The sequence below is a fragment of the Danio rerio genome, chromosome 20, assembly GCF_052040795.2.
Source record: "Danio rerio strain M-AB ecotype USA chromosome 20, GRCz13ab, whole genome shotgun sequence".
NCBI classification, from domain to species: domain Eukaryota; kingdom Metazoa; phylum Chordata; class Actinopteri; order Cypriniformes; family Danionidae; genus Danio; species Danio rerio.
Window position 1 is genome coordinate 22,825,917 of NC_141040.1, and position 18,281 is coordinate 22,844,197.

Genomic DNA, 18,281 nt, shown 5'->3' on the forward strand with positions numbered 1-18,281 from the left:
GCAATGAGCACCTCTTGATTTAACATCCGGATTGGCCATGTTCCATCAGGCTGCAAAACCTCTTTATGGCTCCATTTACTCTACATTGTCTCCTGGCAAACACAACCACCCTGTTATCTGAATTTTCAAGTTCATAGAAATGTACATGTGAGGCCAAAGTTTTTGTCAATTGTAAAACTGTTTTTTCCCCCTTCTTTTTTGTATAAAACTACAATTTTCAAATTACAATAAAATATTATGTTGGCAACACTGCTCAATGCTGGATTGTTTACTTAATGCTTCAGTATGGTTTTGATATGAAAAGCATTTTACATTTTTAAAAATGGATAAAAACAAATCATTAAGCTACACATATATACGTGAGTTGGCTGCATGAAAAAATATATTGAAATTATAAAAATTCAAATAAAATAAATTAGGCCTATTTAAACATATAAATAAAAATGCAGGTAATATGTAAGCATTCTGCACAGAGTTAACTTAGACTCAAATTATAATAGTAAAAAGTCTAGAAACAGTAAAACCTTTAATTTATTTTATTTGTTTGTTTTGATGGCCAGAGAGTGAATTGATATTAGATTCTCTTAATGGGCTCTTCTCTTTTCTGTCTCTCTCTGGCATTTCCACTAGGTGGTAGTCAAGCACAATTAAGATTTTAGGTTTCTTTGAGCATCTGTAGCCTCTGATAGTGTGCGAGAACACACATTATTTGACATTATAAATGATACCTAGTCAAACACTGTACTTTTCATCTTAAACATACAAAAAAATCCACTGCCTGGCTGTGAGCACGAATATCTCTTAATTAGATGCTAAAACACTATAAAGCTCTATAAATGAAACACTATTATATACTATATATAGTATAACACTATAAATCTATAAAATCTATAAAATGTATAAATCTCTACATCTTTTCAATGTCTCTTCTCCTCAGACATTTAGTAACTTTTTTTTTAAAAACTGTTATACTGATAATATTACAGACAAACCATGAACTGTATAAAAACGCGTTTCTTTTAAACTTCTGATTCGCCAATGAATCACTGTTTGTGAAGCAATCGATTCGTTAATAAGATTCAAGCATCTTTTCACATGAACAGTGAAGTGATGGAAATAGAGATCTTCATCGTTAATTTCTCTTACACTGTGCTTAGAAGGTTTACAGTATAAAGACTAGTTTCCATTATAAATATATATAACATTTTATTCTTAACGAGTCTGTTGGATTTGCGCAAGAGTCGGTTCGCAGACATGTTCTGTAAACTGATTCATTGAAAGATTCAAACGCTACTTTCCTCATGATCGATGGTGTCTGTTGTCCAGGTTGAATAGACTTTTGACACTTTTATTGAGCTTTTGCAAATGTTAATCGTATCATTTATCTAATTTATCCTTCAATCATCAGCAGCATCAACTTGTCAGTACACGTTGTGAGATTTTGAACCTTGACCGAGGGGTGAGTACCGTAACCCTCATAGCCTACCTGAAATATGTTTGCGTATTATTTTCATCAAATGTGTGCAGCTCAAGACTGGTGGCTTGTTGGTGAACTTGAGTTAACATTTTACTCCATAACCCATACACCATACATTCTGTATTTCAGACATAAGTTGTGTCTCCAAATTACATTGTCCAAATTTTACTAACATAGTCCAGACTTGAGACAATTGAGAACAGCAAAAAGGAAAAAAAAATCTGACAGTTTCTATCAAAAATCTGTGGACTGATAGAGTTTGCAATTTGCATGCCATACCAGTCACAAAATATTAACTTACTGTATATTACTGTTATTCTTTTCACGTAACACAAAATGATATGCTTTTGGCAGTCAGACAAGACCAAAAAACAAAAGGGTCTCTTGTTGGATGTGTTTAATGTAACCTCTGTCCTTGGGTTGACTTTGCTGTGCTTTGTTTCATTTACGCACCCCAGATGGAAGACCGAAATATTCTCCTCACAATCACTCCATCCCTCCCTCCTATACTCACCATCAGTGGACAGAGAGTGATATGAATACAAAACAGTAAGGAAATGTAGAAGAATAAAACGATTCATTGTCCCAGTTTAAAGATGCATTCAGGTGGGTATTCTTTTCTTAACGAGAAACCTCATTAAAATTACCCATCCCTCTTTTTATTTGAAGACTAATATGCTGCCTTACAGAAGTCTTCATTTTAAGAGTAGTGTGCAATTCAATCAATTGCAAATCTTGCACATTTATTCGCTTCAGTGATAAGCATATACCAAACCAGAACAATGTTTAGAACTAATAAAATTTTATAAAATTTTAAAGTTTGAAAGATTTCTTTGAACAATTTCAAAGTGCTGCTATTATGCTGTTTTGCTGCATTATCTTTCCTGCAGTCTGTAATGTTGCTCTTTGTAAATGTAAGAATTTCTGAGATTAAAGTGCACAATACATAATTATTATCTCCCAAAAGAATACTACTGAAGCCAGTCATTTCAGCTTCATTTTCTGCACAAGCTAACATTGGGTTGTAACAATTCTACCAGTCTCTGGTCTTCACTGGCTGCCCATAAATAGTTAGGTGTTCAGTTCATGAATCAGTGTTTACAGTTGAAGTGTGAATTATTCGTCCCCTTTTTAAATATTTCTCAAATGATGTTCAACAGAGCAAGGAATTTTTCACTGTATGTCTGATAATATTTTTTCTTCTGGAGAAAGTTTTACTTGTTTTATTTCAGCTAGAATAAAAGCAGTTTTAAATTTTTAAAACACCATTATAAGGACAATTTTTAACCCCTTTAAGCGATATATTTTTTCAATCGTCTACAGAACAAACTATCATTTACAATAACTTGGCTAATTACCCTAACCTGCCTAGTGAACCTAGTTAAGCCTTTAAATGTCACTTTAAGCTGTATAGAAATGTCTTGAAAAATATCTAGTCAAATATTATTTACTGTCATCATTGCAATGATAAAATAAATCAGTTATTAGAGATGAGTTATTGAAACAATTTGAAACGTGTTGAAAAAATCTTCTTTTTGTTTAACAGAAGTTGGGTTAAAAATAAACAGGGGGACTAATAATTCAGGGAGGCTAATAATTCTGACTTTAACTGTACATGGACATCAGTAATCAAATAATTTGCCTTAATCTGAATAAGACAATAATATGATTAAGGTGTTTACATGAGTTGCATGTTTCTTTCACATAATTTGATTAATGTCATCGTGTCACCACACTATCTACATTTTGCTTCTGAGTTTCATGTAATTTCCGGCGTTTTATTTTAAATTTTCAGACTTTAACTGCAGTTTGGCACTTTTACTTTCATTCAGGAACATTTCATGCATGCCCCCCCGTGAAAAACGAGATATTGGATGCAAGTATGAACTGCTGGAAGAGTGTTGTTTTATTGGAATTGGACTTTGTAGGTGCAGAGAATAGTGTCAAACAGCTGTGTGTTATTAGGCATGGGCCAGTATAAGATTCTGATGGTATGATAACCTTAGATAAAAATATCACGGTATCACAGTATTGTGATTACTGCTCTACAATATGTTCTTTTTAAATGTCTGGGTAAAAAAAAATAAAACTTTTTCCCCTTTGAACACAATATATTTTATTTTGAGAAACATTTAATATATTTTGGAACAGTAAACATGTCAGGCTGAATAATTCAAATGAGTCATTGATTTCTGCTGTCTTCATTAGTTTTAAAAACACAGATTTCCTTACGATTTAAAACGGCATCTTGGACATCGTCTCTGCTGGAGATACTGTTGTCCTAAAAACGAAAGAAAAAAATGTAAATAAAAATCTTACAAATACCTTAGCAATGAATTACAGAAATTTTTGGTGGTCTTAAAACCTTGACTTTTCTAAACCGTGGTAAACTTTGGAAATGGTTACTGTCCCATGCCTAAGTGTGTATAGACTATTCATTGTTACATTATCTAACTTTGCACGGCTCTTCAAAGAAAGCCAGACCCGTAATAATAAAATAAAATAAAAATAAATAGGACACATCTAAATTTATGAGGAGCCCGGAGTCTCATCTCCCGTTCAAAAAAAACACAACAACAAAGACGATCGACCAAGAAATAACGTATAGTCAATTTAATTTGACATTTAACTTTAAAGGAGATATAAAAATCTTGCGGACGTAAAGCCAAAATAACAAACAAAAAACTCAACAACTAAGTTTTAACCCCTCTTACCTGCACATGAAATAATACAAATTAAACAACATTCACTTACCTCCCATCTAACCGCAAAACATGAGAAAACTTAATAAAACAAGGCATCCTCCTCATCACGTGTCTCTGTATTGATCTTAATAATAGTCAACACTCAATGTTCCAATTCATCAACATTACTGAGCAAATGCAACACTAGTTTTTTTTTTTTTTCACAAATGAACAAAACAAACCAGGAGAGAGGAGACTCTCCGAATGATGTTCTAGCCCGGTTTAAATGGACTTCACCAACACGCCGGCAAGCTTCCACATGTCAACACCTGATTCACTGCACATGTGCGCTCAAATTAAATTTGTCGGAAAGACAGCGGAGAGAAGAGACCCACAACAAACAGAGGCATATACAACAACACAAAGAAAAGTCACTACTTCAAAATGTGTATATTTTTGTATTATTGTTTTAATAAATAAGAAAAATGCATAATTATCCTGTCACAAAAATGTGGTAAAAATCCTACACAACGGTGATAGTTTGATTTCAATTTTTACAATCCTGTACTGCACTTTAATAATGCGACTAAAATCGGCATATTCCACATGTGATTTCTGTTTAGTTTGATTATGACCTTAATCAGATTAAATTAATCAAAAATTGCTGTTTACATGGTAGCCTCCTAATTAGAGTATTGTCTTAATCGCATTAAAATCGGATTATTGGTACCCATGTAAAAACACACACTGTTTTACTCCCTGTGAATGTAAAGTTGCCTTTGCCTACATTTCCAGATCCCTCAGGCTCAAATTGATGGTGTAAAACCAGTCCTATATCATTCTCTTCATTTCATAATATTAAAAAAATTTGGTAAGTGAGTTTTCATATGCACTAATAAAGATAATTTCTTATAATTGAAGTAAGTTTGTTACAGTTGTAATATTGTTAGCCATTACTGGTTGTTGTCAGAGATCTGTGAAGTGAGTTTTGTAATGTTCTAACTATATGGTTTGCTCTTTGTATATCTGTAGCTCTAATAATATAGAAGAGTCCAAATTAAGTAAATAATTTTATTTGTGTATATACACCTTATTTTGTGTAAATAGTGCGCATTTATGATTTTAATTTAGATCGTTCATTTGTTGACAGTTTTTTTTCCCCTTATTTAAATAGAAAAAGTGGCATGAAGTGTGAATATGAATAGCACTTTAGATTGAATTTTAAAACTTACAAATATGCAGACATATATGCTGCTCATGTATGGTGTCACATCCCCCTCACTTTTGTAGTTTGACTAGTTTCCTGAATTATTTCTAACAAAGGAATTTTAGCCAAGTTCTTACAAAAGCTTCTGATATGTATTTCAATTTGGGACTTGTGGAGCTGCGCAGCCAGCCTCTTCAGTAGTTGGACTTTCAGCAGTGAAAAATTGCCCAAAAGCATACACATCACTTTAAATGGTAACTGCGCCAAACAGCAAAAAGTGCTAAATTATGTATTCAAAAAGGCGGCAACACCAATTTATTAAATTAAAAAGACTGATTCAAGGCGTATATATAAATTGGGTGTATATTGTCCAAATTCCTCTTTTCTGTGAATATCAGCTGTTAACGTTAGGAAAAAGACTTAGAATGCAGATGTGTGAAACCAACTGGTTAAAGATTTTATTTGTTCCTGCCTCGATAAAACTGTTAAACTCTACAAAGAACTATGCACCTGTAGCACATTAAAACCTGACTGTGTTTTGTGCTTTTATACGTTTAATTTTTATATATTGTCTGATTTTGTAAACAATGTATTTTCTTTATTGTTTGTTCTTAATTGTTTTGTTTGTTTTATTTATTTTATTGGCTGCAGAGCAATGGTCTAGCACCTTTTTGTCTAAGACAAATTTCCAGGGACAAATAAAGTTTATCCTAATCCTAATTGGTGTTGCCACCTTTTTAAATATATTATTTTGGACTTTCAGCAGTGAAAATGAAACCACACTGAACTGAACTAAACTGAACTTCAATTCTGAAAACTGGACTAACACAGGTTCAATTGACTAGAACTTCGATGTTAAGCTGCTTTGACACAATCTACATTGTATAGAAATAAAGATGAATTGAATTTAATTCAATTGAGGGAGTTTTAAATATACTGAGCAACAATGCAGATCCCTAGAGCGCATAATTAAGTATGTGGATGATTAATATCAATCTACAGAAGCTGGCATTGTTGGCATACAAATTAATGTTTCTTTGACCTAGAGTACTGTCCTTGCTGATGATGGAATTGACCATCGCCTTCTCTCTTCCTCTCCCAGAAACAATTAGAAAGCCCTAGAGAGCCTGTTGCAGGAAAAATCAATAGTCGTACGTGCTCATTCTTTTATTTTTATTAAACAAACCAAAAATACACTTTGTTTTGGTGGGAATTTACTTCCTCAGATATTTCATTTACTATTCCATTGATTTTTTTTTTTCGCCATAGTATTTCTACAGCTGTTCTATATTCAGTTCTCAATCCTGCAAACATAAAAAAAACAGTTCATAAAAATAAAATATTTTTCTCATTTTCAATATCTTTTTGGAAATATTTAATGGTTAATTTACTTCTATTCCCCCCTCTCTTTAAATGATTCATTTTTTGATATCTAAAGTCTCATTTGTGTAAGTAATATGCATATTGGAAAGAGAAGGGCTGATGAATTTATGTTGAAGGAACATCCTATCCAAGCCAGTATTTTTCAAATGCAGCATGTCATCCTATTCTGCATTTACTAATTAATTTATTTTGAAGCAATGCCAGATGGAATGTGCTCATCCGAGTGTTATTGTTTTTTTTTCACAGATATGAAGAAAAACTGATAAAAAAAGTTACAAGTTACAATGCAATACTGAGTTACTTAGTATTAATGAGCAATACTTAGTTACACTTTTATATGCTTCTCTGTCTCTGATATATCTTTACCTCTGTTATTACCATAATAACTCCCATTCCCCACCCCCAGTCATTGAAATCCTTCTGTACAGTTTTCTGGTACAAGTAAAGCATATTTCTAAGAACCTGCAGAATATGTGTGTTGGAAAAAAAATAATAAGAACTACACAGTGTTCGAAATTTATTCCCTTCTGTGCTTTTGAAAAGAGACAAATTACTTGCATGGCCTGATTACAGTGCTTTTTTCTGCTCCACGGGTGTCTAAAAGACATTACACAACTTCAGCCTATTTAAGGACCTGCAGTCTTTAAATGCAAAGCAGAACATTATGAAATATACTTAGAATAATCTCAGAGCGAGTCTTGAAAAATAAGCTTTATTATGTAGTCTGTGCATTCAACTCTGATCAGGTGTAATTGTAGCCTATTGAATAGCACCCCCTTGTGATCAATTTGCACAAAAAGTAACCCTGGGCCACAAAACCAGTGTAAAAATTATCTATTTAAAAAAAAAAACCTTTTGAATTCGTAAGTAGTGAAGACATTTTGGAGATGTTCAATTCTAAATATATCAAAAGGTTATTTTTGATTAGTCATATGCATTGCTAAACTTAATTTGGACAATGTTAAAGCATATTTTGTAATTATACAATTTTTTGAATCCTCAGATTCCAGATTTTCACATTTTTGCATCTTGGTCAAATATTGTCTTGTCTTAGACCTATCCAATAATATACTTAAATGGAAAGCTTATTATGACTGGTTTTGGGGTTTTCCAGGGTCTCAATGGTACACATAATGTACAAAATTTGTCACACGTGTGGTACAGCTTTATGTTAAGTGTCCACCTTGGTACTTTAAATGTAAAGTACATATTAATACCTTGAAGTAAGTACAAAATTGTAGCTTTTGAAAAGTGTAGCTTTTTTGTAAAGTTTATTTATAAACTAATTTCCAGAGAATCACATGCTTATGATTGCTTGGTTGATTGATTGCTGATCCTGCATTATCCAATTTTTAATTTACCAATCAGACGATTTCTAAGCCACTATAAGTACCCTAAGTTCCATATCACAGCCAACTTCGTTTTGAAGAATCCCCCCTTCCACCCCTACTCCTCCTCCTTTCCTAGATGGGTGGCACGGTGGCCCAGTGGTTAGCACTGTTGCCTCGCAGCAAGAACATCACTGGTTCTAGTCCTTACTAAGCCAGCTGAAGTTTCTGTGCGGAGTTTAAATGTTCTCCCCGTGCTCACATGGGTTTTTCCTGGGTTCCCCGGTTTCGTCCCACCGTCCAAAAACATGCAACTTAAGTTAATTGACTAATCCAAATTGGCACCATAGACATGCACCTAGTAAGTAGTTATCTCTTAGGAGCCATCACTATCTGTTCATTAGCTACTACAGCAGGGGAGTTCTCGAGATCTACCTGAGCTCAAACACCCCTCTTATCTTGCAAATGGGAGGGAGCCCCGGGCTCAAGGATCTTTATAATCAATCATCTGCTAAGTGTGAACTCTTGAAGTATCTTTATTACTGACAGCGTTTGTAAAGATAAATAAATACAGGATGGAGCTGTTTATGACACAATAAAATAAAACATTATGACTAGTCAATGATAAAGTGAGCGTTTAGTGGCTAATTCGTATAAATTCATACAATCTCATTCATACAATTAAGTATGATTTGCTTATCTCCCAATGACAGTTGGGTTTAGGGGCGGTGTTGGGTGCCACGCCTCCTTTTTAAAATTTTAGTTTCAGGTACGTTTCCTTGTGAGATGAGGCTGGAAGATCTGTTAAGAAGCCAATATATTAAGGACTGTGGAGATTATGGTTAGCAAACAATAATGTCTTGTAAAAGACACTCAGGACTTTTTTGTTTGAAAAAGGGGTAACCTAGGTGCCCTTTAAATATTTTATCACACAATAGCATGTTTAGCAAATAAAAAAATACTACATTCACACTTAAAACTAAAGATTTTTAAAAAAAAATTATGACATACACACTTAGGAAAAAAGAATGTGCTGTCTTTGGAAGCTTTTTTAAAGGTACACTTTTGTATCTACAAGTCAGTGCCTAAAGTGCACATATTATTCCTGATTGTACTTTTATATACATGTTTTGTACTATACATATAGTGACATTTGTAGTAACTTACATTTATTTTTGAAAGTGTAGATAAACCATTTTTGTTCCCAACAGAATTGTGTAGTTAAAAGGTCTTAAAGGAGTCATTTCTATGGATCTATTTCTTTTAGATCTTCTTTTAGGTCCTTTAACACAAGCCTTTCAAATATACAAATCTTTTCCTTTTATTTCCTCATGTGTTACCTTTATGTTTAGTCAGAGTCAGGACCACTGACAAGATGATGGGATCTTGTTCACTTCTATCTCTGTCTCTCCAGCTTGGCACCATCACGTCCACTCTTTTACCTTCTGTTCACAACTTTCCACACCCATTCGAAAAATAGATTATGTCCCTTTAATCAATGAAGTACAATAAATATTTATTCATGTCTCAACTTTATTGTAATTTTTTTATTTAATCTTTCATATTTCAAATCATGTGGATTTGCCTGTACTATTAAAAAATCCTAATGTTTGAGTCTGTCAAGTGCAGGGATTGTGAGTGACTATCACTGCACTTTAAAGAGTATTCAGAAAATTAGACAAAATTAAAATTATTTTCAACACAAGCCAGTTTTATGATTTTAACATAGTCTTATGCATTGTGTCACTAATATGTAGGACTCTTCTAGAATTGTAAGTGGGTTAAGTACATCAAAATAAATATTTGAGCCACTGTGCTAAATTGACCTTTAAAAACCTTCCCAGTAAGGTCTCTAAAGTTGAATTATGTCAGACAGCTGCTCTGTGATTAACATATTTAAGTTTTAACCTTCAAACTTACTGTAAAGTAAAAAAAAAAAAAACTTAATTAAGGTCAAAGCAGAGGCCTTTACATTTGCATTTTCAAGTTCTTTACATATTTTGAGTATAAAATGTTAGAAACATTACTAAGTATAGGATCAGAAGGAATTTTGTATTTATTCTGCGTGCATTTAAATTGGCATTATTTTTAGTGTATAAATGTAATGTATACTGTATACATTTAATTAATTTTACTAGAACAAAAAGCTGTAAAACGAAGTTTCTCATTTTATTGCAACAGCTGAAGCGTCGTACTACGCTTAATTAAAATAAGCCTTTTTTGTCCAAAACTTACCCCAAATCAAAATGTTTCTAAAGCCATAAAACAAAAAGAACCTAGGCTATCCATCGATGTCAGTGCTTGGCTTTATAACGAACGAACAGAACTCGCTAAGTCTTGGCATTGAGGACTGTAGGAACACTACGATATCGGCTTGCGCGCACATTTATAAATAAATATTTCTGCTGGCGTTCGCGCGCATCAGAAGCGCTGGCACTGGCCGTGGTGCTGATCGCCGCGCGCGCGCGCAAGATCGCCACTGACATGCACTGAGCGTCAGGATCTGAGCACGTCCGACTCTGAGATTGAACCTGATGCTCCTTCACAACCCGCACTATCGGAGGAGAACCTAAAATAACCGATCATGAATCTGAAGTGAAACGGAAGCCTTTTGGAAGTCGAGGAAAAGTCAGTGTTAAACCTGCTGCTGACATGGACGTTCCGGCACGTGTTTTAACAGGCTTTGCGAACATGATGTCCATCGTGAGATTTGTATTATACTTTTCTTAATGTGATTTCGCTGGATGAATATAATAATGTCGCTTTAAAAAATCCCACTAAAGAAGCAAAAGACGAAAACGACATTTCTTTGGATTGTTTGACGTTTGAAGTGAAGAAATGGCTCGCGTTCTTGTCCTTGTGAACTCTGTCGGACTGTTGCTCTTCGGCAGTGAAATGTTTCTTGTGGGAGCAAGTAAGTTTATTTGTTCTGTGTAATGTAGGTGTTGTGTATTCTGTTGAATGAGTACACGTGAGCGTCTTCAAATGATATTGTCTGAATCTTTGTTGGTTTGTATGGGAGGATGTGTTCGAAGGCTTTGTGCAAAATTATGTCATGCAGGTTACATGAGGATTATGACTGTTAAATTCAGAGAGGTAAACTGTTATTCTGAATGATTTTAACATGATGACCAAATAAGTGCTTTGATGAGCTCAAATGTGTGGTTTAAGATGTTCGAGGAGAGTTTAAACGTATCATCGAGTTTCATTCAATCATTGCTCAATGACATTTTCAGCTGATTTTTTTTATTATAATTTAATTCAGAGGATAATCAGAATTCCCTGCACATTCCTGGCAAGTGGTATGCTATTTATGGAAAAGAAAATAGCTGAAAATAAAAGATTATTAGGTGATATCAACATTTATCCAACAAACATGTAGTTCTGTGTCGTAATATCATTGCCTTAAAAAGAGAAGCTCAATTAAAAGTAAATTTAAACAAAGTAGTTAATTGCTTTTAACTAAAGCCTGCATGGATTCGGTTAATTGTGCATTTTATTGTAAGAAATCTCTGTTAATATTAAAGCAGTTTTTACAAATGCTATTATCCAAAACATCTAACATTTTAGTTATTCTTTTTCTTTTTATTATTATTCATATTATGATTATTTAAATTAACGTGATGTATTTCCTATAGGAATTGAATATGTGACTTTGGCACTGCTGTAGAGACATTTTCTACTTTTAGAGCAATTTAAAGTAAATAGTATACTCAGTACTTCCAATATTTATGTAATTTTTTTTTTCATTAGTAAAACGCTATTGAACATTATAGCCGAAACTCTGGGCCTTGGTGAAGTCAATGGCCATCGGAGGAAACCCATGCGAACACTGGGTGAACATGCAAACTCCACACAGAAACACCAACTGACCCAGCCGAGGCTCGAACCAAGGACCTTCTTGCTGTTACGTGACAGCACTACCTACTGTGCCACTGTGTCACCCTATTCAAGAAACTAAAACATTTAAATTATTATTACCTGAGTGTTTTTGCTGACCGATTGCTTTACTTCATAAGTGTGTTGTCATGAACTACAGGTAATTATTTAGTTTTACCTGTAAATATTTATTGTACTCTCAAAGTGCCTGTAACCTCCAATTTACATTTTGTGAACTGCCTGAGACCACAGATTCACCAAAAAAAAAAAAAAAAAACTCCTTTAATGTTCTAAAGGAAAAAGTCACATTAGTAAATTGGTGTTAAATAAAAAAAATTGTGCTATACTATCCAATTAAATCTTCTAAAATCATGACAATATTTTTACTAAAACACTTTTACCTGTATCTTTTTTGATTTTTTTGTGCATTAGTGAGCATGGCATGATGGTGCGAAGCATGTCAGGAAGATACTTTCCTGGTGTATTGTTTGGATCCTTTTTTTTTTTTTTCCTGATTGAGTCATCTGGGATTTTGTGCTTGCTTTGATAGGACAGCTGCTGCTGCTTCTGTGCTCAGAGACAGTGTCTGAAATATGAACACTTCCACTGCTGGAAGTTGCTCCTTAGAAACTAACATCCTTTTGCAAAATAGATACACCTGTCAGAGGAAACATAGCAGAATAGTGCAATATTCATTCTCAATGACTGCATTAAATGCAAGAACTCACTAGAGATTATAACACTAAATGACCTTCGCGGCAATCTGCATTTTACTTAAGCACACAGTCAGAGCACAACCAATTAAACTGTTGGAAATCATCCACATGCATTGCAGAATACACACATTTGATTCAATTTAACCAGAGGGATATGGTAGAAATTATGATCATGCAGCCTGAAATCTGCCCTAGTTTATGATCCAGAGCAGCTTCTTTTTCAGAGATTTAGAACTGGGGAATAATTTAAATTCATCTTGGTTTTTGTACCTTGACAACAGACATCTGAAATGAGCTAGTTAGTGCCACGGAGAGCTGAAAATACTTCAGCAAAACCACAAAATGACTGAACTCATGTTAAATCAAGAACATATTTAATGCTGATGAAGCAGATGCATGTCTGTTGTATGTCAAACAACCTACTATAAAACATTTAGAATTAACTGAAACCAAATCCTGAAGATAATATGTCTATGGTAAACCTTCCCAGTATAGTAGAATCTGCTAGATTTTTTTTTATCAAATGCTCAACAAGCCCATATGTACAGTTGAAGTCAGAATCATTAGCCCCCTTTGAATTTATTTTTTTTCTTTTTTAAATACTTCCCAAATGATGTTTAACAGAGCAAAGACATTTTCACAGTATGTCTCATGATATATTTTTTAATATTTCGGCTAGAATAAAAGCAGTTTAAAAAAAAAAAAAACATTTTAAGGTGAAAATTATTAGTCCTTTTACACTATATTTGTTTGATTGTCTACAGATCAAACCATGGTTGTACAATAACTTTCTTGTAGAAGTCTCTTGAAAAATATCCAGTCAAATATTATTTACTCTCATCTTGGAAAAAGAAAAAAGAAATCAGTTATTAAAATGAGTTATTAAAACTATTATGTTGAGAAATGTGTCTGGGCATGTAGTGTACATTTATAGTATTTGAGCTGAAATTGGCTTCCTGTTAAAACGGTCAGACTCCCAACACCTCATCTGGCCCGTAGTGAGGTGACAAGAGAATTGCATTGCCAGGCCAGACCTGGTGGACTGTGGTCACCAATTAAATTGACCTTAAACTGCCACAATGTCCAATTCCATCTCCTGTGGACCCAGCAAGAGGAAGTGTTCACGGATCACTGATAGAGACGACACAAACCAATCCAATGAGTTTACATAGCCAGGAACATCGCTGTCAGTGGCAAATGAAGGTTGCATTTGTGCACAGGTGATAAGTGTCATCCATTAAGTCTATTGTCATGTTTGGACTTAAATTGAAGATGTAAAATGCAAACTATTTATTATTTAGTTTTATTCAAATTAGATTAAATATTTATTTACACCCCATAACATTTAAAACATAATGCTACCATCACTTTATCTAATGTGATGAGGTACTGTTTTAGATTCTTTTCTGTAAATACTAATATTTTGTGTAAGAATGAGCAGCAAAGATGATTTAATATAGATGAATCACTCATGTGCATGTTTTACAGTTCAAACATTCAGTCACTGTTATCTTGTTCCTTGCTTTGTTGGTTCAATTCTCTAATTGTGAAAAACAAGAGATGTTTGGAGAATATTGTGAACCTAGAAGGAAAAATAACAGGGAGAAAACAGATGACTATGACTCAGTTATACCATAGGCACGTTTTGAGTAAAGCTCAGAGTATCCTGTCAGATGATTCTCATCCTATGCCTTATGAATTTTAACTTTCTCTTTTTGGTATTTGGTACAGAACTCTTATTAGTAAAACAAATCGTTTCAAACTTTCATTTATTCCCGCAACTGTAAAGTCTTTGAATTTAGGGTAGATTTGTATTGTACAATGTGTTTTTTTTTAGCCATATCACCCTGTAGCCTAAGACTAGTTACTTACTGAAGCAGGGCCGGAGTGGGACTCATTTTCAGCCCTGGAGTTTCAAGCCAGACCGGCCCACCTCAGTTCACGACTGATTCCAATTCAGTTTCTAATGGCACTTTCACGTTTTTTTTTTTAAAAAACAGGTGCTTTAGAAATTCAAATGTTTAACAGCCCTAACAGTATTAAATGCCTTAACAATAAAAAAGAAAAAAAAGAAAAACTTTGCAGATTAGATTCGAACACAGGTCTGCGGATTTAACGGCTACGTCCTTACCACTGGACCACAATGGCTCTATTATAATGAGAGTAAAAAATAACTAATGACTTGCGACCCTTAAGACACAGCACTACTTTCTTTTGATGGCTCAATCTTTTTCTCCCCTTTTTAGATTTCTGATCAAGTTATGTCAGATTTATTAATGTAGTGAACCATTTGATTTTCATTGAGCAGCTGTATTATTCATTTTATTCGAATTCTTATATTCACTAAGGTGCCGCTGTTTGGGGTCGATAGTTGCATTACATCATCATCATTAACGTTAGTTAACCTGCCGGCTGCATTTTTCTCACGGGGCTGCGAGAAAATAAATGAAAAGAGCAGCGCTGCGACAAAATAATGAATAAAAAGAGTAAAGCTATGGCCAAATAAATAAATTGAAAAAAGTGTGACTGCTGAGAGTGCTAGCAGCTAGGGACACCGGCCCTCACGGCCAAAAAACGGACCGGCCCACCGGGAATTCTCCCGGTCCTCCCGATTAGCCAATCCGGGCCTGTACTGAAGCTAAGCAGGGCTGAGCCTGGTCAGTACCTGGATGGGAGACTACATGGGAAAATTAGGTTGCTGTTTCAAAAACTGATTATTTGAAAACCACAGGTTGATTAAGGTATTCAGTGAAGGTAAAACTAAACACATAATTCTTCATTCATGACAAAGTAAGAGCACAGAGTTTTTTCATTAAAATGTCTCGACTTCTGATCTCAGTGTTTTCCAGTCATTTGTACTGCAATCACATTCACACGCACAACACACAAAAACATGATTTATTTGCAAATTACTTGGTTAACTGAGCTTGAGCAACTTCATTCTTGAACTTTTTTTTTACATTTTAATTGTATTTTGATCAATCCACTTTATTAGAAACTGATTAAACTTAAGTTAATAACAGGGTAGCACGGTGGCTCAGTGGTTAGCACTGTCGACTCACAGCAAGAAGGTTGCTGGTTTGATTCCTGGCTGGGCCAGTTGGCATTTGTGGAGTTTGCATGTTCTCCCCGTGTTTTCTTCCGGTGCTCTAGTTTCCCCCACAGTCCCCCACCAGACATGTGCTATAGGTGAATTTGATTAATTAAATTAGTCATAGTTTATGAGTGTGTGTGTGTGTGTGTGTGTGTGTGTGTGTGCGCGTGTGTGTGTGTGTGTGTGTGTGTGTGAAGTGAATGAGAGCTTGAGTGAGTTTTCTAATATGAAGCATATACGGGAATAGTTGGCAGTTCAATATGCTGTGGTGACCCCTGATAATCATAGACCAAGCCGAAGGAGAATGAATAGTTGAATGAATGAATGAATGAACTTAATAACAGTAATGATTAGGGCCAGAGAGAATCTGCAGACTTTTTTTTGCTATTTCTGCTAAGAAGTTTTTAAAAATCGGCAGATTTATGCAGAGTTATTTTGAGCAAATCATAATTAAAAATTTTGTCTTAAATAAAAAATTATACCTTTTTTACTTTAATGTTTATAATGCAAGTCCTGTTAGATTTATTTATTTGGTAAACAAAGCAAGTCTCTCATATAATATCTCTACTAAACGACAGAACTTATTACTTTACAAACTGTATTGTAAATAAATCATGAACATTTTCATATTAGTTAGTAATATTACTGAAATTAATTTAAAAACTGAATAAATGTAAATGTACACACATTTACACACAACTAAATAAATAGACTCGATGGGCTGAGAATCTGCAGATTTCTGTGCGTGCAGATTTTGTGTAGCCCTACTAATGAGCAATAATTGTGCTAAGGGCATATCTAGCATATCTTGCTATTTTCAGACCAGCGCAACCCTAAATGTTTATGTTTTGCGCCAGGTTGTTTAAATAGCAAATCCATTTGTGCCACTTTGTTGACTTATGGGTGGGTTGGTGGTGATGTACAGCAATGCACAAACATTTGTATAATGTTATTAATATTAGCAGTATTATTTATTATATACAGTTGAAGGCACAATTCTTAGCCCCCTGTATTAATAGCACCCTTGTTTATTTTTTACTCAATTTAGGGTAATTAGGCAAGTTATTGTATAAGGATGGTTTGTTCTGTAGACTATCGAAAAAATATATCTTAAAGAGGCTAATAATTTTGACCTTAAAATAATTTTTAAAAAATGAAAATTTTTTTATTTTATTTTAGCCGAAATAAAACCAATTTCTTCAGACTTTCTTCAGAGGAAAAAAAGATTATCAGACATACTGTGAAAATTTCCTTGCTCCATTAAACATAATTCGTGAAATATATAAAAAAGAAATAAAAATCAAACAGGGGCTAATAATTCTGACATCAACTGTACATATTTATATTTATTTTTACTTGGCTAATGGATGTTTTCAGTGGAGTGCATACAATACCCTTCCCTTATCTACAAAAGTAAAGGAGTAAAGTAAAGAGTGAAAGTAAAATTAAGAAAAAAAGTAAAGAGGCCGAATGGAGGAGGCTCATTCTTAATCCTCAAGCTGCAGATGGTCTGTTCAACTGTTTTTTCGCTGGTGAAGCGTTCAGTTTTTTCACTTACAAAGTCCGCCATGTAAAAAGCAAATGCTCCATGGCGTGACACAACTAACTCTTAAAGCGAATGAGAGACTCTGATTGGTTTAATGCACATTAAATAGAGCCCAGTAAGATAAACTGTGTATAACTTAACAAAATAGTTGAAACCTGCTTAACTTATTAAAATAAGTTAAAGTAAGATAAAACATTTGTTGTCGTGTCTTTTTGTATTTTCATTTTTATAGTGTTCTTGTGATAAGACAATGAAAACATTTTATGATCTTTATATATAACAAAACCTTTATTTTAAAAATGCTTGGTCGGTCCACTATTCTTCCATTCTTTTCCACACTTCGATGACTGTACTGTACCTTTATCGCCAAGTGTCATCCACACTGTAAAAAAATACTTGCTGCATAAAATCTTTTAGTTGAGTCTACTTAACTTTTTTTAGTCATCTCAGTGTTCATCAATCAAACAGGCTAAAACATTGATAAACTTTATAAGACTAAAAAAATGTTGTTGAAACCTTATTGAAATAAGTTAAAGTTATATAACATAATTGGCTGCCATTATTTTCATGATTTTAAGGATTTTTTTTTATCATTAAATTCTCTTTTTTTATAATGCAAAGATTTTCAGTCAGGTTTTTCAGTGAAATTCTCATGTCTGAGACACTGTATGCGCAGTGACAGTTCTTCTTTACCCGCTTCAGTGCTATACTGCAGAGCCATTCCAGCTGCAGTGTTGAACTGATTGTTGTTTCTTGTACAAATGTAGGAATTGTAGGGAGCTTGAGTTCTTCATCTTGTCCTCAAAGCACCTGATGACTGTTGAAGGGTAGTGTGGGGTGTTGTGGTGACACCTCGCTCCGCTGGGAAAGTGCTGTGCTCCCCTGAGGCCAAGATTTGCTCCCTCGATGGCTTTGTGTTGATAGAACACCCCGCAGCTCCATCTGTGAGTGCATTGTCTATCCAAAG

General features: G+C 34.1%; 1 protein-coding gene across 6 annotated transcripts in view; it reads left to right on the top strand.

Moving 5' to 3' along the window:
* Positions 1–1,285: 1,285 nt before the first annotated feature.
* Positions 1,286–18,281, top strand: part of fndc4a (fibronectin type III domain containing 4a) — a 70,124-nt gene continuing 53,128 nt past the window's right edge. The window contains exons 1-3 of one of the 6 annotated variants that reach the window (XM_087298144.1): positions 1,286–1,326; positions 1,409–1,459; positions 1,936–2,083. In XM_087298144.1, coding sequence (XP_087154270.1) covers positions 2,074–2,083 — 10 coding nt within the window. In that variant the 5' untranslated portion in view covers positions 1,286–1,326; positions 1,409–1,459; positions 1,936–2,073. Of the gene's footprint in view, positions 1,460–1,935; positions 2,084–10,497; positions 10,994–18,281 lie in introns of those variants that run through there. The other 5 variants (XM_087298147.1, XM_087298145.1, XM_087298143.1 and 2 more) reach the window with 5 other exon arrangements.